Source organism: Cebus imitator, unplaced genomic scaffold (assembly GCF_001604975.1).
Source record: "Cebus imitator isolate Cc_AM_T3 unplaced genomic scaffold, Cebus_imitator-1.0 Scaffold246, whole genome shotgun sequence".
Lineage (NCBI taxonomy): Eukaryota > Metazoa > Chordata > Mammalia > Primates > Cebidae > Cebus > Cebus imitator.
In genome coordinates this window covers 734,737-756,866 of record NW_016107561.1, presented here as the reverse complement: position 1 = coordinate 756,866, position 22,130 = coordinate 734,737, and the positions used below count along the sequence as shown (strand labels likewise).

Here is a 22,130-nt window from a genome sequence, read left to right as displayed (position 1 = left end):
AAACTAGATAGGAAAAGATGAAGATCTAACACAGTGCCTGTGATGGGCAAGAAAATTTCACATAAATACTAAACAAATTCAAGCAGGACACGTGGCTTGGTGTTAATGGCTGGCTTGGGAATGAATGACAGGTACTCTGCAACACAGGCAGCAGGCAGCAGTATCAAAGCATGCCATCAGGTCATCAGTTGGTAATTTTGAAGAATAAAAATGCACATGATGCCTTACCAAAAAGCTACATTGACCTTGTCCCTTCCTTTTCAATGTTTACAATTCAAATATGAATTTACGATTTCCTGCTTTAGATAAATCACTTCAACCTCTGTTTACTCTTAGTAAAGTGAAAATTGCAAACTTAGATTCTGGGATTCTGGAGAAGAAAGAAAATTGATTTTCAATCTTTGCTATTGAAGTTTCCAGCCAAATTATCTATCAAGAATGATTTGCCCAACTGCGTGCACAAGCTGAGTGTGGAGCTTTGTAAAATTTCAAGATGCTCCAGTCCCATCCCCAAAGAAATTTTTAATGTATGTGTGGGAGCAAAGAGAGGGGGTGGTAAGTAGGAGCGGATTTTTCTTCTTAACACCTCATGGGAGGAACAAAACGGGCACAGACGGTCCCCAACTTAAGATGGTTCTACTTATGATTCTTCAACTTTATAATGATGCAAAAGTGATATGCATTCAGCACAGTATTCAACAAGTTATGTGAAAGAGTCAACATCTGATTATAAACTAGGCTTTGCATTAGATGATTTTGCCCAGGATTCTGAGCACATTTAAGTAGGCTAGACTAAGCTGTGATGCTCAATAGGTTAGGTGTATTAAATGCATCTTCAACTTAGGATATTTTCAATTTACAATGGATTTATCAGGACACAGCCTCATTGTAATTCAAAGAACATCTGTATATGGAATGGGTCTGTCCTTCTGAAGGAAAACGTAGAAAGCGTAGGAAATGATTAGAGGGTAATTCAAGACAGTATTCTAGTCACATGCTAAATTCCAACGTACTGAAGGAAAGCATTACACGATTCAAGCTATTAGTAACTTTCTTTCCATTCATGCCTAGTAGTCCACATTATTTGCTACCACTATCAGTAATCAGCTCAACTATTTGTTTCTAGGCTCCTATACACCCCAAAATGTCAATATCCTATTGCTCCTTCTGAAATAGTTCTTGCACAACACCTCCCTTCCCTCAGCTCCCAAAGTCTCTTACCTTCAACCGCCTTTCCTCACAGCTCTTTTATCAGCTTCCCTTTGGGCTAAACAAACGCTGCATCATGCTCACCTCTCAGCCCACGTTACCCATCTACTGAGTGGTCAGAAAGGACTCCCTTCCACTTTCCAAAGAAAATTCATGTAACTGATCTAGGACTTAAGAGCCCTACAGACCTGCCCATAACTCAACAGCCTCGGTCTGACTAATCCTACTCCTCCCACCATCCCCATTCCAATCTTAGACACTTCTTCACCACACACTTTGGCTGAAGGGCATCTAAGTCACTTTTTCACTCTATGCCATTAAGACAAATATATTCACTTCAGAATTCACCTTTGGGTACACTCCCCCTTTCTAGCAGTGTAAAACCACCCTCTGGAAGGAGTTTTGGTTCTGCATAAGTTGAAACAAGCATGCACCACCCTGTTTCTTCCAATGAATATATCTACAGCCTAAACAGAATGTACACAGTAGTTATTTGAGGACCTTGGAAAGTAAAGAGTAGCAGGTGCACTTCTCTATCAGTGACATTAAGCTTTTCTTCATGTGTTTGTTGACCACATGTATGTCTTCTTCTGAGAAGTGCCTATTCATGTCCTTTGCTCACTTTTTAAATTTACAAGATTTTTTTTCTTGTAAATTTGCTTAAGTTCCTTGTAGATTCTGGATATTAGACCTTTGTCAGATGAACAGATTACAAAAATATTATCCCATTCTGTAGGTTGTCTGTTTGCTCTGATTCTGTTTCTTTTGCTCTTTAGTTTAACTACAACCCATCTGTCAATTTTTGCTTTTGTTGCAATTGCTTTTGGCAATTTCATCATAAAAATCTTTGCCCATGTCTATGTCCTGAATGGTACTGCCTAGATTTTCTTCTAAGGGTTTTATAGTTTGGGTTTTACATTTAAATCTTTAATCCATCATGAGTTAATTTCTGTATAAGGTGGAAGGAAGGGGTCCAATTTCAATTTTCTGCATATGGCTAGCCAGTTCTCCCAGCCATTATCCTCAGCAAACTAACACAGGAACAGAAAGCCAAACACCACATGTTCTCACTTGTAAGTGAGAGCTCAACAATGAGAACACATGGACACAGGCAGGGAAACAACACATATTGGGGCCTGTTGGTGGAAGGTGGGGCGGGGAGAGCACCAGGAAAAATAGCTAATTCATGCCATTAATACCTAGGTAATGGGTTGATAGGTGTAGCAAACCACCATGGCACACGTTTACGCATGTAACAAACCCACACATGTACCCAGGAACTTAAAAAAAAAAAAAAAAGAGGAGGTGCATTGAAGAAAACCAAGATTAGAAGCATCACTGAACTAACAGTGAATTTACCATTTTTTGCCTGCAGTGATTTCCCAGCTTGGTGTAGGAAGAAACCCAAAAGTGGACATCAGCGCAAAAGAGAGAACTCCAGGAGAAGCCCCCTAGTTCAGGTTGAAGGAGGAGCAGAGAGTCCCTTAGCAGGAACAGTGGGGCCATGAGGAAGGGGAATCTCTCTTTCCCATCAGAGGGGGTGGGGCCATGAGGAAGGGGAATCTTTCTTTCTCATCAGAGGAATGGGACAGATCCCTGTTGCTTTTTGCTTTCCCTGTCCTCTGACTTCTTGTCTGTGGACCTGGAGACAGGCACAGGAAGTACCTGAAAGAGTAGAATAAATAAAACTCAAGATTTCCAGGGAAGGGAAGACTCAAGGGAAGTAGAAAGTGCAGGAGAGACGGTGAAGAAGGAAGTGTGCAGGAAAGCAACCACACAGAGTTGTTTATTAACTCCTGGGCTCACCCCTACGTGTGTACATGTGGATCTGATCCTCAACAGCATGCTAAGGCTTTGAGAACTGAACTAAGCGACAGACTACTGCACAGGTCCCAGCCTGGCCAATGGGTAGCACACCCATGGCTACTAGAAGAGCACTGCAAAGGATCTGAACACTGAAGCAGCAGTGCAATGGCAGACACGATCAACACAGGCTGACAGTAACTCACAGCCTGCATCCAGCTAGGTAAACTGTCTGCTAAAACAAAAAGTATAAACATTTCCCATAGGATTTAAATAAGACCCAGAATCTCATAATACCCAAAACGTTTATGACACAATCCAGTATTATTACTCAGCACAGCAAGAACCAGGAATATCTCAACTTGCATGACAAAAAACAATCAACAAATGTTTATACTAACAAAAAGCTCCAATAAATATTTAAATACTCTTGAAATAAGTGAAAAAAATAAAAAACTCAACAAAGATATAAAGAAGAATTAAATATTACAACTGAAAATCACAATATTCAAAATAAAAAATTCATTGGTGGGCTTAAACACAGAATGGAGATGACAGAAAAAGTCAATGAACTTGAACACAGGTCAACTGAAATGATCCAATCAGGAAAGCAAAGATAAAAGAGTTTATCAAAAAATAAAAATAGGTAAACGGAGCCTCAAGGAACTGTGAGTCAATACTAAAATATCTAACTTTCATGTAATTGTACTCCCAGAAGGAGAAGGGGAAGAGTGAGTGTAGTGCAGGAAAAAATAAATAAATAACAAATAATGGCTGAAAACTTCCCAAATCTAGAGAAAGACAAAAGCCTACAAATTTGAGAAGCTCAGCAAAACCCAAACAGGTTATCCCCCAGAAATCCATGCCAAGACATACTGTAAAGCCAACATATTGAACGTAAAGCTGAAAATGAAGTTTTAAAAGAAGAGAGTTTGAGAAAAATAGATAGGATGAGTGAAAAAAAGAGAACAAAGGGGTTATACCAATTGAAAAAAGAGAAGAAAGCGGTTAAACAGACTGAGAAATATTTGGCTCATGTGCAGAAGTTTTGTGCACCAAGAAACTAACTCCAGTATAATTAGCTTTGGCCACTTGTTCTCACATTCAAACATGTACGAAGTCAAATTCTAAGCCATCGAACTGACGGAACAGACCCCCTCTTGGCCATGGGCACCCCAGAGAAACCTTGGAAATTGAGTTCTTGGGCGTGACAGGAGGGGAGGTAGGACATGCTTTCTTCTACTCCCTCCTTTGCTAACTGCCAGGGCTTTCACTCCTCAGGTTCAACAGAAACCAGCTCTTTGGAAAGACTTGCTTCACCGCTGATTTCAACCAACTGTGACTCCCCCTACCTTCTGTGGTTTCCACACAACGAACCAGCATTGCCCCCTGATAAGAAACCACTGACCATGGAGTAGTTCTGGCCAATATATAGGGTGCACAGTGAATGTTTCCATGTCCTCTGCTTTACCTTTTTGACATCAGAGGGCCAAAACTCCACCCTTGGATCATGCTAACCCTGCCAGTTTTTGTTCACCCAACCCATGAGGGAGCATAAGCTCAACTGTGCATGCTCATGTTTCCCCTCTCATAAATATTCATGACTACTCCTATAGCTTATTAAATATGCACATTCAGTCATCCAGCTCAGCATAAATTCCTGTTCCCTTTTCCCCTCCCTCAGTGTGTCTGTTTCTGGCTTCTAGCTGGAGGCTATGCTTCCCCGCCTGTCTGAATGGCCACCCTGCAGGCCTTATAAAAAATAAAGCTCTCCTTTCCAAATTTACAAAGTTTGTCATTCTTGAGTTGACACGCGCATCAGAATCACAGGCATAAAAAACCCGATTGCAGGCCCTCATCCCTAGATTTTTTGGTTCAGTAGGTTTAGGATGCAGTCTGGGAATTCGCATTTCTAACAAGCTCTCAGCTAATGCTGATGTTGATGTCATACTTCGAGAATCACTAGCTCTAGGTATAGTCTTTTAAGAAGAGTTAGGTATTTGACATTAAAGAACAGCTATAAAATCAGTCCATATACAAGTGATAGATTTCATATTTGCAGGTCTCTAATCTGAGGAAGGCATATGATGAGTGCTTAGGGTCAAGTGCAGGTGAGTCGGTGGAGCAACAGATACTGACACCTGCTGACTTTTTGTTACCACATAAAAGGTCTCCTCTGTTTAATGGATATCTTGGCTAAACCACTGGGAGATCTATTTCCCTTTCTACTTCCACTAAAATTCTTTTTTAATTAGTCAGAGAACAACTCACAGCAGCCCTCCAGCAGATGAAAATTTTATCAAAGTCTCCTCAGCTCCACTCTGCAGACAATCATCTGTTCCCTCTGAGTACTTGAATAGATGAAAATATATTTTGGCACTCAAGCATAACAGATTCAAATGCGCCCAAGTACAATTTTCCCAGATGCCATTTCTGTAGCACTTCTAAGAAGAGATGAACAGTCAATGGATCTGACAAACCAGTTAAGACCAAAGCAGTCCACTTACATGAATGAAAAAATTAATTACATTCAACAACTTTAAAATAACATATTACAGTAAAAAGAAAAAAATAATAATTAAGAAAGAATAGTTCCTAGCATTCAATTATAGGACAAATGCTGAAATATCGTCTCAATTACAATGCATCTAACTGTTGTATCATTTCATATTAAGTATATAAAACAGAAAAAAGAAAAAAATCAAGGGGCTAAGCCACTACCAGGAAGAGATCAAGTTCTGCGGACTAGTATCGTGATCAAAGTCACATTTTCTTCTTGATAAAATTCACACCTTCTTGAAGAACTGGCTCCTCTTTCTTTGGAACTATCCAATGGAATCACAGTATGGAATGAGGAGAACCAAGCCTTGGAAAATACACTAATTGAAGAGCATGTTAGATACAATGTTACATATCCCATCATTATTTCTGGAAGAATTGAAAAAAGGGGAGAAAAACTTCAGGCAACAAATATTATATATGTCATCACAATTAATGCTCACAATACTAGCAAAGGCTTTTCATTTGAGTGAAGACACCAACAGATGAAAACATTTCCTATAACTTAAGGTGAGAAAACAGTTTATGCAATCTGACAAAAGTGAGGCAGTTAACTGATAGAGAAAAAGAATTTGCCCTCAATGGTGGCAATCTGCTAAATTTAGATAAATCTCCTATTCGTTGGCAATTACATGTATGGTAAGTAATTTAGATAAGAAGTGGTAATTACTACCAGTGTTTTTCAACGGGACAGCCTAACTAACACATTTCCAAATGAACAGCAATTTACTAATGAAGAGACATCTGAATACCAAATCTCAGTAGGAAGCTGCTGGTAGTGTAAGGTGAACCAGGAATCCAGTCAACTGTGGAGTTAATATGGCTAGGAGTCACTGTGACTTGAGTTACCATGCAGCTACAGTCTCTTCTCCGAACATCTCTTACTTCCATAAATGAGAAATGCTGCTTGGATCCACCTCAAGAGGATGGATGGATGGATTTATTTATGGAGATGAAGTTTCACTCTTGTTGCCCAGGCTGGAGTGCAATGGCACCATCTTGGCTCACTGCAACCTCCGCCTCTTGGGTTCCAGTGGTTCTCCTGCCTCAGCCTCCAGAGTAGCTGGGACTACAGGCATGCACCACCATGCCCGGCTAATTTTGTATTTTTAGTAGAGATAGGATTTCTCCATCTTTGTCAGGCTGGTCTTGAACTCCTGACCTCAGGTGATCCACTCACCTCGGCCTCCCAAAGTGCTGGGATTACAGGCGTGAGCCACTGAGCCCAGCAGTTTTATTTTTATTTTTTGATCCAATCAATGGGCCAAATACCAGTAAGATCCATTCTGAGGACCAACACGCAATGGGTCAGAAAGGGTGCTAGGCCAATAACCACTCCAATTAACCAGAAACAGGTATGAGCACAGCAAATGTGGGAAACCAGGATTACCTGGACTTTACGATCCTAGGGCTGCAGGTAGGATCTAACCTGGCTTAGAGAGCTAAAGAGATGAAGTAGTGTACACATTAAGTTATAATTATTTAAGTGTCAGAGAAATAACGCATGAATGTGATAATGAATGGTCTGCTATAATTATTTTTGGACATGGGTCATAGGCGAGGGCTGGGGGATGAAGGGCTGATCCAATATGGTAAGTATATAGCTACCCAAGACCCATCTCCATTTGACTTGGCTGCCATCTGTTAATTCATATTTGACTTTATAAAAATTAACTAAGTGAATGGAGGACTATGCAGAAATATGCTAAAAAATTTACTTAAAAATTGCTTTATGAGTAAAAGCCAAGGCAGATTTCAAAGCATAACAATGCTACTGTATTTAATCCTGTCCCCATTTATTACGTTTTAATGAAGTTCACATGCTCTTTTTTCTTTAGCTTTTTTCTTCTTACAGACACAGTTAAAAATCCTTTTGTAGCTCCACCTGATGTAACCCCCTCCTTCTCCATTGTGATATAACAATGTATCTGTCTCATTCACATCTTTTTTATTTTTATTACATATTTTCATAACCAGAAACACCATTTTGTTTTAAAAAATGTTCCAGTTCTCATTTTAATAATCCACAAACATCACAAAAGGTTAACTAAAGAATTCTAATCCTTAATTTCTGAACAGCCATAGATGTTTTTTGTTTAATGAGATCTTTCAGTGTTAAAGTATGAGTAATTAAAAGAAAAGTTACCATCTTGCTTCTTTTGTACAATGCCTTCAAACAAAGTCATTTTACTGCCCTAAGACTTGCTGATGACATTTATATTCACTGCACAGCGTTTTAACACCTTCAAACATAGTATTTTTATGTTAATTTCATTAACAGTGATACTGAGGATACTGAGAAAGCTGTTCAGTAGCACAGAAGAATGTAAGAGGAACTCAAGCCCATCAGATCTGAAGATCATGGCACCACGCTAATAAAACAATTAAGAGCAACCCGCAGGGAAAGACAATTCCGACAATTAACCTTCAATGGCAATCAGTACCAGTACTTTCTGAGGAAAAGTCATATCTTCAATATGAAGATAAAAAATTTAGTTCCTAACCTGAATCATTAACCAGAATATGCACGTTATTTAAATGAACTCTCAGTTTAGGTAAAAGTTTAAGATCAAAAACCACTTAATAAAAATACTACATGGGAGACACATTATATGCCATGCCTTAATTCACAAGACAATTAGAGAGGTAATCACAGCTATATAAACAATTTTTTCTAGCTAAACAAATAAGCAAATAAGCTTTCCTTAAGTGAGGGGGAAGGTGGAAGGATAACCCCAAAAATTAAATGTTAAGCTCTAGACAATGCCTATGTGTGTGCTCTAAACGTTCCTTTTTCTGTTTGGTGTCTGGAATTCAGTACTGACTTTCTCACAGGAATAGCATTACATGCTAGCTTCTAGGCAAATCCACAACAGACTGTTTTACAGATAACACAGCAGGAACATTGACGGTCAATGTAATCTACTCAGCATCAAGTGGCCTGGGCTGTAGGTGGTGGGAGCTCCAGGAGCTCCAGAGAAGCGTGGCTGTGGCAGAGAACTATTGTGAAATTATTCAAAGGTGGGGGGGGGGCCACAAAGCCAAGTGGATCCAGCAGCCAATATGGATGTTTGGGGGCTATTTATGATTTAAGAACCACTTACACTAAAGAATTCCCTCAAAGTAATCTCAGTTCAATGTAACTATAATATGTTTAGAATTTGTATACATAAATCAACACAATTCAACAAATATATACATATTAAAAACTTTCAAAGTTGTACTGAAAGAAATAAATAATTCAAACACGAGACATATTGTATAAGCAATACGTCCCAAGATGGAAATATATTTTTCCAAATACAAACAAATCAAATGAAACTAAATCTAACTCCTCAAATTATATTTTAGCACAACAAAAACTATTCTATAATTTCTTTAAACAAATTAATAAGCACACACAGTAAAAAGCGACTTCAATGCAAATAGAGATTAGAACATATTATTAAACAATAAACATCAAAACTGTGTGATTCTGGTTCAAAAGTGAAAACCCAGAGTATTGGAACAACAGGAAGGCCAACAAATAGATATAATGCTGCATGTATTTTCATTTTAGATAAAGCAAGCTTCTTCAAAAGGGAGGTGGGTATACATGGGGAAAGGTTATAATAAATGGTATACAGTATGGGGAAGAAAATAAATTGGGGCTATACTTTATAAACCCATGAACCCCAGGTGTATTAAACAAATATTTCAAAAAAAATTCTGAAAAATAAATCAGGAGGTAAATAAAAACAAATGTTGACTCGTTATATGGCAGAGTTTAAAATTACCAAAAAAACACAAAGAACAGATTAAAGCACATGAAACGTTGATTTTAAATTAACAAAATTACATTTCAATAAAAAACTCTACAAGAGTAACAAAACAATCAACTATGAGAAAGTAGTTACAAGGAGTTTTAATGTTATATGGAGTATACACTCAATCAGGGGAATACACGTTTTACTTCCCACGATTCTGGGAGGCAATAGTGACCTTGTTCTACTCGTGTATTAATAATGATTTTAAAAACCAGTACAAGCCTCTTATAAAAATCCTGTAACAATAATCAAAGTGATTATAACAAGGTTATTTCCTTCTGACCTAACCGAAGGAGATGCAGCCAGTACATGGATCTCTGCTGTGTATGTTCCTCTGTCCCTGGGAAAAGAAGACACTGTCTCTCATCATAACCCTGTACCAGCCTGTACCAGCTTCTGCTGCCTGGAGGAACAGCAGCAGGACCTCTATTTGAGGTTCCCACAGAGAACAGACAGGTGATATGACAACAGTCTAGACTCCATGTACAGAATTCACTGAAGGGGTTGTCAGTGAATCGTGTTTTAACTGTGTATCTTCCCATGACTCATGTTGTCAGCACTAGGGACTGTGAGTTCCCAAGCAGAAACCGCCACTGAAGAGCTCTACATGGTGACCTTTTGTCTGCCAATCAATTATGGTCACTTTCTGGGCTGAAGGCAGAGACAGTCTCCCACCATGACTACTACTGCTGCCTGGAAATAACCTGCCACCCCATTCTACATTGCCAGAGCCCTTGTCCCACTGCAATAAAGCAGGAAACGCTGCGTTGGTAATAAACACCAAGACATCACTGCCTGCTCACTGCTCAGGCTGATCATCTGCAACCGCTGACCTCTGATTATCCTGGCCAGCTCCAGGGTACTCAGATGTTTTCCCTGCTCAACTTACCTTTAGAAAGTTGAAAAATACTAAGAGTGAAAAGCAGATGGAGAGATGAATGGGTAGGTGGATGGGTATCTGGGTTGGTGCTCCATCAGCTGTTATTACAGCATCTTTGATGGACATTACGCACCTCATCCAAAAGCATAATGTCCCTGGTCCATGCTAGGTCTCCTTCATTTCTGAGGTACCTTCCTGCAACTGACTTCTGTTTACAAACTTGGCTAACCCTGAATAAACTACATGCTTTCCAGCCCCCATCTGTCCAATTCCTATGTTACAACAGCCACAATTACATAGTATGCAACCATTAAAAACTATAATTATAAAGACTACGTATAACATAGAAAAACGGGCTTAGATATGTCCATGTCTCTCTTTCCCTCATTCTTACATAGTTCAGCCCAAAAACTATTAGGTAGGCAAGAGCAAAGTAGGCTTCAGCATGAGAGTGGAGGCAAATGGCATGGGCTGAGAAAAGTTTCTGTACTCTGGAAGCGTAAGGGCAGAGACAGCCAAGCATCACCATGCTCATGGTCTGAGCAAGAAGAGGAGAGTCCTTGTGTGAGGAGGCGGCAGGAATAACAGTATATGGGTTACATAATGGAAGCCAGGTTCATCACTGTCAGAAAAAGGAGCCAGGCATAAGTGAGAAAACTACAATTAACCCTATGGTATTGGGTTGGGATTAAAAGTATTGGTGTATTGGTATAAACACCTGGTTAGCAATATAGATACTAAACTACAGATATTTCAAAATACCAATATAAATAGATATAGAAGTACAGTTGTAAAGATTGTACACACACACACACACACACACACACACACACACACACATTTTGTTTTCCTAGCTCTGTTCACAGAAATGATATGAAAGCAGTGACACCCCAGTAGCAATGAACACACCTGGTTGCTAAACACTATTCTGTACTAAAAGGAACAAGGGCTCCTTGGAGAATTGGTTAGTTTCAGGAAAGTACAAGATAAGTCCGGAATATTTTGTGTCAGAAAGTAAAGAAGTGCTTACAGAACAATGAGGACAAGTGAAAGGACATGAAAGCCAGCTTGAAGGAACTCACAGTGGCCAAATCTAGGACAATTTGATATTGAAATAAATAATGATAAAAAAGACCAAAATCTAATAAATAAAATCACAAGCTGTGTGGCCCTTTAAACAGATAAATGGCAAGAAGGAAAAGTTCTTCCTTACAACGAAAATCCAACTAATGTTAGAAAAAATGAATTTTTAAAATCACCATTTGGCAACCATCAGAATAATAATTCAGTCAAAAACAAACAAACAAACACAATGGATTCCAAAACCAGCAGGTGAAAGTGGTAATATTCCATAATGGAATGGAATATGTATGATATAAAAGTACCTCCAATCTCAAAGAACTTTCCCACATACTTATAAGTAACAAAGAAGGAAAGAGTAACTCCACAGTAGGGAGGCCTGGCAAGCCCCACCTTAGTTGAATGATCAAAGTGAACATCTCAGTCATGAAACAAATGGAAATCATGTAATGAAATATGAGGAAAACAGCATCATTTCTCTGATATTCCTGGCAAAAATGCATATTAGTCTAATAATAAGGAAACACAGTCCATTCTCACACATCTATACAGAACTACCCAAGACTGTGTAATTATGAAGAAAAGAGGTTTACTGACTCCCAGTTCCACCGATTTACCAGGAAGCATGACTGGGAGGCCTCAGGAAACTTACAGTCATGGCAGAAGGCAAAAGAGAAGCAAGGCATGTCTTCTCATGGCGACAGGAAAGGAGGTAGCAGAGATATGCCACACACTTTAAAATCATCAGATCTCATGAGAACTCACTCACTATCATGAGAACAGCATGGGGGAAATCCGCCCCCATGATCCAATCACCTCCACCAGGTCCCTCCTCCAACACTGGGAATTACAATTCAACATGAGATTTGGGTGGGGACACAGATTCATACCATATCAACAGCCAAATGCTACATTTATGTAGAGAGACGTTCTACAACAGATCTGACCTGCTGTTTTCAAAACTGCCAAAGTCATGAAAGTCTAGGAAAGACCAAGGAACTGTTCCAGACTGAGAGAGAACAGACAGCCGTGGCAACCAGATGCCATACAGGAAATTGGACTAAATATGGGACCCACAAGGAACACTGTTGAGACAAATGGCAAGACTTGATTAAGGTCTGAGGATCCGATGGCAGAAATGTATAGGTGTTAGTGTTCTAACGTAGATGTCACTGTTAAAGGAAATACATAATGAAGTATTCAAGGATAGTCTTTCCAACAATTTTGAAATTAAAAAGTTTGTGGTACTATTCTTGCAACTTTTCTATGATATTGAAGCTATTTCAAAATGAAAAAAGACATGATACCAAATCCTGTATGTATATTACAATTATAACTATCTATTAAGAGGAATATAAATAACACAAATGAAATAATTAAAAGAAACCATTATGTTAAGGTTTTGCATTTGAGGGATATTATTTAACTTAAAAAGTTCCTTTCATGTCTTAGTTCCATAACAACAACTTTTAAGATAATTCTATATATGTTTACACTTAATTAAACAAGGCCATGGGCATTATAAAGAAGCCCTCCAGCCAAACAGAAGAGAAACAGCCTATTGAAGCAAACAGTCTCACCCTTTTTATTCCTAATCAGTAATTAATTCTAAGATGCACATGTTCCCTCACTGCCTAGCCAACTTGTTTTCTCACAACAATACATACAAAGGACTCGGAAAATTTAAACCAGATACCTTGATTTAGATGTGTGGCCTCCATGATCTGAACACCATTCACAGAGCACTGGGACCCACTCAGGGGTATAAGAGTCACTGTCCCCCCAATATTTTCAAAGATGCAATGCTCACTCTCCAAGTCAAGGCCATGAAGAACTAAAATGGAAAAACAAAGTAGAAAGAATTTTTCCCCCTTTTGTATCTACGGCAATGATTCCCAGCTATTTATCTATCAATTGATTTAGTTTCCTTTTGAATATCCTTCTTTTTCCACATAAATATTGTGCAGTGAATATTTATGTTTAGTGAGAAAACCGAACTTCAGGAGCTCATGACATTCACTGATAGGACTGGAGGATCCTTAGAATGTTCCTCAAGGGGTCTGGACATCACCTATATAAGAAAATCAGTTCTGGGATGTTAACTCATTTCATCTTTGGGAAGAAAACAGTTGAGTAACTTGTTTTAACTGAATTCCATGGAACTGCCCTGTTGGATACTGAATAAGTTTCCTCCATCAGCCACCCAGAGGCCACAGAAAATAGAAGAAGCAAAAGTGCTCCATGGGTCAAGGACTTACTGAGACCTCTGCACACTGACCACTGCACTACAGCAGCAGAAACCCAAAGTGAACTTGGCATGACATGAATCTTGAACAGCCCAAGAGGTCTTCAGAAGCCATACTGAGATGCCTGTTGCCTGAGCCTGAGTCAATTCTGAGACCTCTCAGGACATGCAGCTGCGAAAATTTATCTATTCATGTATAACACTCCTGGATTCTTGTTTGAAGAATGGTCAAACACAGATAGGAACACCTGTCAAATAAACCTACATGGTTTTAGGCACAGTTCTTGACCAGCATCTTGGGAGTACAAGCCAACTAGTTTCCGCTGTCTACATATTTGTCCTACTGATCTCCGATCACAGAAAACATGTGTTCTTACCACCTATCATCATTTATAGCTACCCCAAAGATCAAACACATAATTTAACAATTAGAAGAAGAGGCCTGATGCCTAGTTCTACTCAAAAACAGTTGAATCTGGAACTTCTAGAAAATAGTTTTTATCTCTCACAGTCTCACAGTAAATAGTAAATATTATGTTGGTGCAAAAGTAATAGTGGTTTTTGCCATTACTTTTGCACCAACCTAATACATGTAGGAATATGTTAGAATTGGCTTGATTTTTTGGCTTATGCTTGGTGAGAAAGCAGGTTCACTGCCAGCAATTCTAAAAGCAGCTGAGACAATATAATTCTTACCCTGCCGGTCCCCACCTTGCCACATACATATACACACCCACCACCACCACCACCAATTGCCCACGTTATGCTCTTAAAGCTGGAAGGACCTCATCTGTGTAGGCTAAGTTACTAATTATCTGTGTGTCTTGTGAAGACTTTTGGGAAACCCAAAAAGCCACGCCTCCACATGTGTGTATGCTGAGTTTTCTCCTATTTTCTGCTGTCATCTTTGGGAAGATAAGTGTCTATATCTTTTATCTGTGTCTATTGATATATCTCCATCAATCACTGTTCCATTGTGAGACAATGTAGAGTGATTTAAGTAACTGTGTTCCTCAAAGACCTAACAAGGTATGGAATGTATGTAGGGTGGAGGAAAGGGTTCATTGGTGCATTTTATTCACCAAATTAGTTGTTCCATATAATTCATTTGAGTTGTATTCTAAATGACAGAAATATATATATATATATACTGACCAACACTGTACTTGAAAAATAATTTAATTTTCTATAATTACTTCAATGTCAGTCATTCAAAAAGATTCTACTTTGAATATAAACTTAAGAAATCACAGGGAAGAGATCACTGATAATATGCTCACCAATATCTTGCTCCGTGGAAGCATCTTCTCTACCAACATATGTCTGACCTTCCTGGGAAGAAAAGCCAAGCAAAATGTATTAGTAAGAAGAGGAGAAATAGCTTGTTTCTTCATTTTTCATTTCAACCCAAACAACATAGAGGCCAATGGGATGAACAATGTCCTGGCAGGCCACAGCTTCAGTGCAATGAAAGTGCCCTGGGGTTCTGTAAAAACAGCCCGGGTTGTCTGGAAAGGTTTAACGTACGGCAATTGTGAGACCCTGCTTTGGCAGCATTGACGCTTCGCTTGTGACAGGAATGTCATTAATGTTCCTGATCCTTTCTGGGAAGGTTCTCCTCCAGTGGCCAAGAGTTTCTTTGTGTCTAAAGATACAGCTTATGGCCCAGGCGGGGTGGCTCATGCCTGTAATCCCAGCAATTTGGGAGGCCAAGGTGGGCAGATCATAAGGTCAAGAGACTGAGACCATACTGGCCAACATGGTAAAACGCTGTCTCTACTAAAAATACAAAAACTAGCTGGGCGTGGTGGCATGCGTAGTCCCAGCTACTTAGGAGGCTGAGGCAGGAGAATCGCTTGAAACCGGGAAGCAGAGGTTGCAGTGAGCCGAGATGGCACCACCGCACTCCAGTCTGGTGACAAGAGTGAGACTCAATTAAAAAAAAAAAAAAGATACAGTTTATGGAAGTCTGAAAAACACAAGTGCAGTAGCGTTCTCATTTTAAGTTATGGGTCAGAGAGAGGACACTAAAGTCAAGGTCACAGAGCCAACCATTAATACTTACGTGGAATTCTGTACTCCCAAGATGAACTGCCTGCTTAGAACCAAGCCCAATAATGAAGGTGAGACGCACAATTTTATAATTACCACCAGGGACCAGAAAACCACACACACAACAAAATCCCCCCAGTTCTAGCTGTTTGCAACTTTTCTCCTTCAGTCTGTGTGCCTTTTTGTTCCTTACCTCTGCTTACTAATCCTACAGAAGAGAAAGCAAATTAGTGGCTCATCATTTAACTTTAAATAACAAGGTAACATTAAATACCAAAGAATCCTAATGAGCTGCTGAAAATCCCCAAATGGCTCAAGGATTTGTGGTATATTCTTTTTTTTTTTTTGAGACAGAGTCTTGCTCTATCACCCAGGCTGGAGTGCAATGGGACTCAGCTCACTGCAACCTCCACCTCCCGGGTTCAAGCAATTCTCCTGCCTCAGCCTCCCAAGTAGCTGGAATTACAGGTGTGTGCCACCACGCCAGGCTAATCTGTGTATTTTTAGTAGAGGCAGGGTTTCACCATGCTGGCCAGGCTGGTCGTGAACTTCTGACCTCAAGATCTGCCTAGCTTGGCCTCCCAAAGTGTTGGAATTTCAGGCATGAGCCACTGTGCCTGGCCTTTTGTGTATTCTTTAACTTAGTTGTGTTCATGGTCACAGAATATTATAATAAACCTAGTTAGTGTCTAATAGAAAAACTGAAAACAAAATTAGAGTGTTCCACTTAATCAGTTTCTACCTTTAAGTGATATAAGATGATTCCAGTGCTCAAAAGGTCATCATCAATGCCAATCAAATGAGGCAGTTCAGAATCCAAAACAACTCCTATACCTTCTTTCCTGAGGGCTAGGGTTTGTTCCTGAAATTAAGAGGAAAGAAAAAGAAAAGGTTACTTTGGGAAATGAGAACTTCATATTAGGTGTTCTTTAGATTGTCAGAATGGGCAATATTTTATTTCTCATTTAAAAAGCTGCAAGAAAAATAGACCTTAAACTTCATGTTGAAATCCTGGCAGGTAGTAAGCAAAGTGAACTTGAAACATATAAAAGGCTCAATATAAAATGAATTAAACTCATTGCCTGATATATAACCTCTTCAAAGCCAATCTTCCTGCAGAAATGTTCTAGGAACACCCAAACTACAAAGTAATCTTTCTTCCTCTTCAGAGCTTTTATGCCATTTAATATCAAGATGTCACCTTAGTTGATGGCTTTTCTCTCCACTCACATGGTTGAACTGTGTATGGTCCTGAAAAGATGCCTTCCTGTGCGTTAGCTACCCTGCACCAGAGGAACCTGGCCCTCTGCCTCCTGAGACATCAACTTCTCCTATCCACTGGATCATTCCCTGCTAAATATTAATACAAATCTGCTGTTGACCTCCCATTCCAAACCCCCACCTCGTCTTTTGGTCTTGCATCTCCTAGCTACCACCAATTTATCTGTGCCCTTTAGAGAAAACTATCTTCGAAAAGTTTCCTATAGCTACAGTTTTCCAATTCCTTCCCTCTCGCTCTTACTTCAACTCGCTCTATGAAGACTATTGTCTTTGGGACTCTACTAACACCGACTTTCCTGATGGTCTCCTTCTGCCTCTTGTCTTTACCTGCCATCTATATGCCAATGACTCTCAAATTTCATCTCCAGGACAGATGTCTCCCTTAACTCTCAAATTTCATCTCCAGGGCAGACGTCTCCCTTAAGTCCGATACTCACATAGATACCATATATGTGAGTCTACCGTGTGTGTGTGTGTGTGTGTGTGTATGCGCGCGTGTGTATATATACATACACACACATATATCAACCCAACTCCGTTTATCTATGGAGATGCCAAACAGGCAGCCCAAATTTAATACATTAAAAACAAAATAAAGCAAAAATCTTTGATTCTCTCTGCTGCCCAAGCCTGCAGACTATCCTGTCTCAGTAAATGCCAGCCTTTCCTGTTTGGCCTAAATAACCATGCTTATACATTGCTCCTTTCTTTCTCTAAACTCTACATATGTAGTATTAACTCTACCTTCAAAATATGCCCAGAATCTGGTAACATCAAACCACCTGCCACACTGGCCTCTGGCCCAAACCATCATTGTCTTTCACCCAGGTTACTGCGATAATCCAGGCCACCACTCATGTCTCCCGTGATATACGCTCAACTCAGCAGCCCGAGAGCGGTTAGGGCAGGTCACTCCTCTGCTCAGGTCCTTTAAATAGACTCCCATTTCAGCGAGACAAAAGCCAAAGTCTTTATGATGTTCTACAAATTCTACCTGATCTCATCCCATGCTCACGTGCTGTCATCTCCTGCCGCTCTCCCACTTGCTCACACCTCTCCAGGGATATAGGCACCTTGCTGCTCTTCAAACTTGCCAGCCTGCCCCATCTCAAGGAGGCACTCCTTCTGCTTTTGTGGTTGCTGTTTCCTCTGACACTGCTCTTCCTTCTCTTCCCCTACAGCAGGGTTTCTCGACTGCGGCACAATTGTCATTTCAGACTAGATAATTCTTCATTCTTATGCACAGTAGGATAGTTTTTAGCACCCCTGCCTCTACCCAGTAGATGCCAGCAACACACCCGAGGTTCTGACAACCAAAAATGTCTCCAGACATTTGAGAACTATTGTCCTAGTTACATACATAACATGGCCCCCTCCTTCCTTCCTTCAGTTCTCTGCTCAGAAGCCACCTTCCCCATCATCCCATATAAAATAGCAACCACTAATACACACACATGCGTGCGGATGCACACACACACACACACACACACACACACACACACATTTATTGTTTATTACCAGTTGTCTGGCTAGAATGTAACCCAGCACCTAATTTCATGCCTGACACATCAATTAATATTTGCCAGAGGAATGAATGAGTGAGTAGAGGCACAGAGTTCAGTAGAATGCAGGAGGGAAGGTCAGAGGCAGTCCTTGGGAAAGAGAATGGAAGGCCCATGTCTTAACATCAGGCCCGTCTGAACCCATACTAAAGATGTCTAAAGTCAAGCTTCTGGGGAAGTCTGAGGTGGAAAGCAGACAAATTCCAGAAGGTTGAAGGTAAAAATTGCAGTTTTGAGGTTGGGGTGAACCAGGTTCAGACTAGATCATGTACAAGAGCATGACATTGCGCTCCATGACTGTACGAGCAACAGAAAAGCCAGTACCAACCACTAACTGGGGAGGCCTTTGCAGATATTTAAGTTTCAAATGCACACTGAAGACCTAAAGCCATGCGAGGGGGCAGTGAAATGAAATAGAAAAAAAAAAAAAAAAAAAAAAAAAAAAAAAAAAAAAAAAAAAAAAAAAAAAAAGATGGCTCTAAAAAAAATCATAAAAATCACAACGTGAAAGAAAGCAATTTAATTTAACAACCATTAAATAGATATGCAGAGAAAATGACCAATGCATAACTTAGATTCAAGAAAAGGAAATGAAGCGTGTCATTGTTCTTCAATTACTCCTCTTATCAGCCAAGCTCCCATTCCATGGCTCAGAACCTCAGGCTTTGAGGTCGGAGACTTCAGTAACATAAATTTACTATAGCAAGGAACATGCAAATCTCAGCTAAACTGAGCACTCTCCATAAGCCAACCCCTACTCCTACCTCTCAGATATTAGCAGAATTCATGCTTTTCCTCTTGACCATGAAATTCAAGCAGAAATGGGAAGTGATTTTTTTAAAGACATATATTACAGGGGAGAATTTGATCACACAGCTCTATTTCATAAAACGATGTCCTCATGGGAAGGTCTGGTAGCTCTGAACTGTGACCAAACTGCACACACAATCAGTAGCCCCATGGCAATGAATTATTACAGGTCTCTAGGTCCACGTGAAAAGGAAAGTGATCATTCTCATAAGTCCAGAGGCATGCGTATTTTCTTTCTGCACAGAAGTGGACAATAATCCCCCCAAAATACAATATTTTAAACTTTGAGAGCTCCCACTTAAACTAGAGCAATTGCTTTGGACTACATTCCAGTTTAGTTTAATATTCTTTCTTTTTTTAACCATTGAGAAACACTTTTGTTTTCCTTGAAATAAGACTTTGGAAAAACATTGGAAATTCATAGTTTCAGAGCCATTAGGTCAAAAGCCTTACTTGTTCCCACCCATCCCTACCATGTACACACACACTCACACACACACACACACACACACACACTCACACACACACACACACTCACACACTCACATATACTTCCATATATATAATGGGTAAAATCTAAATTAAGAGAAAGTTTTCCAGGATTGCAAGTGGGAAAGGATGAATTTATGATTAATGCTGCCCTAAAGCTCTATAACATTCAAGTTGAATTCAACTACATGATATTATAAAACTGTCACCTCATAAAACTGGAAACAAGGGTTTAAATCATTGCTCAAGTGAAAAAGTAATTTCAGACAAAAATATCTATCACGTATAAAATACTTATTGAGTGGCATCTACTGCTATACATAATTTATGAAACACCTCTTGGATAAGATGGAATATTTAACATAGTATAGTGGGGCATGCCTCCCCCAACTCCAGACACAGGGTCCCAAAGAAATCAAGGTAAAATATGTATACTTCCATATATTTTACATTGAAACAAAAATTTCAGCAACCAGGCTTATTTGGATTTTTAAAAAACCGTATAAACTGACTAAAAGTGTCAAAACATAGCATCAGTTTATTTTATGCGTCATATTCATAACATTTACAAATAATATGCTCCATATGTTTTTCTTCAACTTCCAGGCACCTACTCAGGTGAAATCCCTCTGAATTTAAAACACATGCCCTTTGCTAGGACTGTCACAGAATCACTTCTGCCCCTTCCGGTGGCTCTGGTGATTGCATGCAGGGCTGCCCAGATCCCAGGGGAGAAGACCACAGGAGAACTTGGCTCAAGGCGCAATGCGTTTGTAACTACCGTCGTGGTTTATGAAAGTAAGCAGGGATTCTAGCTCTTTTAATCACCACTACATTCTTAGTGCCCAGCACATGCCTTACAAAACTCAACAACTTTCTTGAATAAATAAGTAAAAACAATACAAAAACTTACCAACAACAAAATCTAATTTTTTTCCCTCTTAGAAAGCCTCCCTGGGATCTAGATCATACTCGGGAAAAACTGGGAAAAGTTTGACAGTGTGTCTGACCCACGTAAATTAAGATCTCTTTAGGAATAAGAATTGTGTGTCTTCACACTGAGTATATTAGGTGAATATAGGTGTGCCAGGCAAACAGTAGTCACTCACTAAGTGCTGATTATTTGATACTATAGGGAGTGATTTCTAAGTTCCACTTTTTTCCTCAACAGATAAGAATGAAATGTCAGAATCTTTTTGTGAAAATTTATGCTACAGAGAATTATATATTTCACGAGCGAGTAGAATTTTGTAGAGTTGACTCACATCATAAAGTGCATGTAATTTCTGCAACCCTGACTACAGACACAGCAGATGTCTGGGGGCCAGGGGTGGAGGACAATCAGGGCTTGAGCACACACCCAGCGTCGGTGTGAGGAGGGGGGAGGAAGTCAGCCAGCCAGAAAGTTGTCGATAAAAAACAAAATTATCCTCTAGCAAAACTACTTTTTAATTTTAAAAAGCTGTATGTGATTTTAAATTTAGTAGAATGAAAAGAAACTATTTGTTGAATTTCAGCCATGTTTCTTTATTATTAACATAAGAGGTATTCCTAAAATATCCTTGTAAGTCAGGAAAAGAGGTTACGACACATATTCACAGTGCATATACTTTTTTCATACAAGTTTCAGTTTTAAGCACGATCTCCTGAGTGTGTACCAGTTTGAGAGCGTTGCCTCTTGCCTTTACAACTGAATGACATCGTAGTTGTGTCGATTTGGGGCCACATGCTGCATGTTGGGCTGTGCAGTACTTACTTTCCCCAGAAGGTTAAAGACATGGCTCCATGTCTTTTTCAAAAACTGAATGCCACTCGAAGAAAATGAAGCTAGTTTCACTAGCTTCATTTTAGTCCACAGCAGATAATTTGGTTTTATGTCCGGATGTTTAAAGAGTTTCCTCCTTATCCTTGAAATTCAGTGGTTTAATTAGGATAGATCTCAGTGTTGAACATTCTCTACTCTGTATTTTCCTGGAACACAATACATCCTTCTGATCTGCAGTCTCAGTTCTTTTGTCTACGTAATTTTTTATTTCACAAAAGTTGCCTTGTTTTATTTTCCATTTTCGATTTCATTTGTTGACAGTCTACTTCAAGAACACCAATTGTCCTTATATTACACTGGTCTTTGTCTTCTATTTCTTTCAGTTTCTGACTGCTTTACTACCTTGATCATTCCATTTGTGTTCACTGGGCCTATCAAGCCTTTATTCTCTTAGTAATTTGATTTTCAGTGGGGTATATTCTTTTCCTTGATATTTTCTAATATTATGTATTACTCCTGCAATGATGTTGTTTTGGGCCTCAAAGGCTTTCTTTATTCTACAATCTCTCTTTTTTCATATCACTTTTTT

At 39.4% G+C, this 22,130-nt stretch overlaps 1 protein-coding gene across 11 annotated transcripts in view; it reads right to left on the bottom strand.

Annotated features, from left to right (window-relative positions):
- KIF16B (kinesin family member 16B) overlaps positions 1-22,130 on the bottom strand; it is a 294,367-nt gene that overhangs the window by 137,219 nt on the left and 135,018 nt on the right. For all 11 annotated transcript variants that reach the window (XM_017498602.2, XM_017498606.2, XM_037727902.1 and 8 more), the window contains exons 13-15: positions 16,377-16,496; positions 14,863-14,914; positions 13,034-13,171 (exon numbers count right to left, since the gene is read on the bottom strand). In XM_017498602.2, coding sequence (XP_017354091.1) covers positions 13,034-13,171; positions 14,863-14,914; positions 16,377-16,496 — 310 coding nt within the window. The remainder of the gene's footprint in view (positions 1-13,033; positions 13,172-14,862; positions 14,915-16,376; positions 16,497-22,130) is intronic.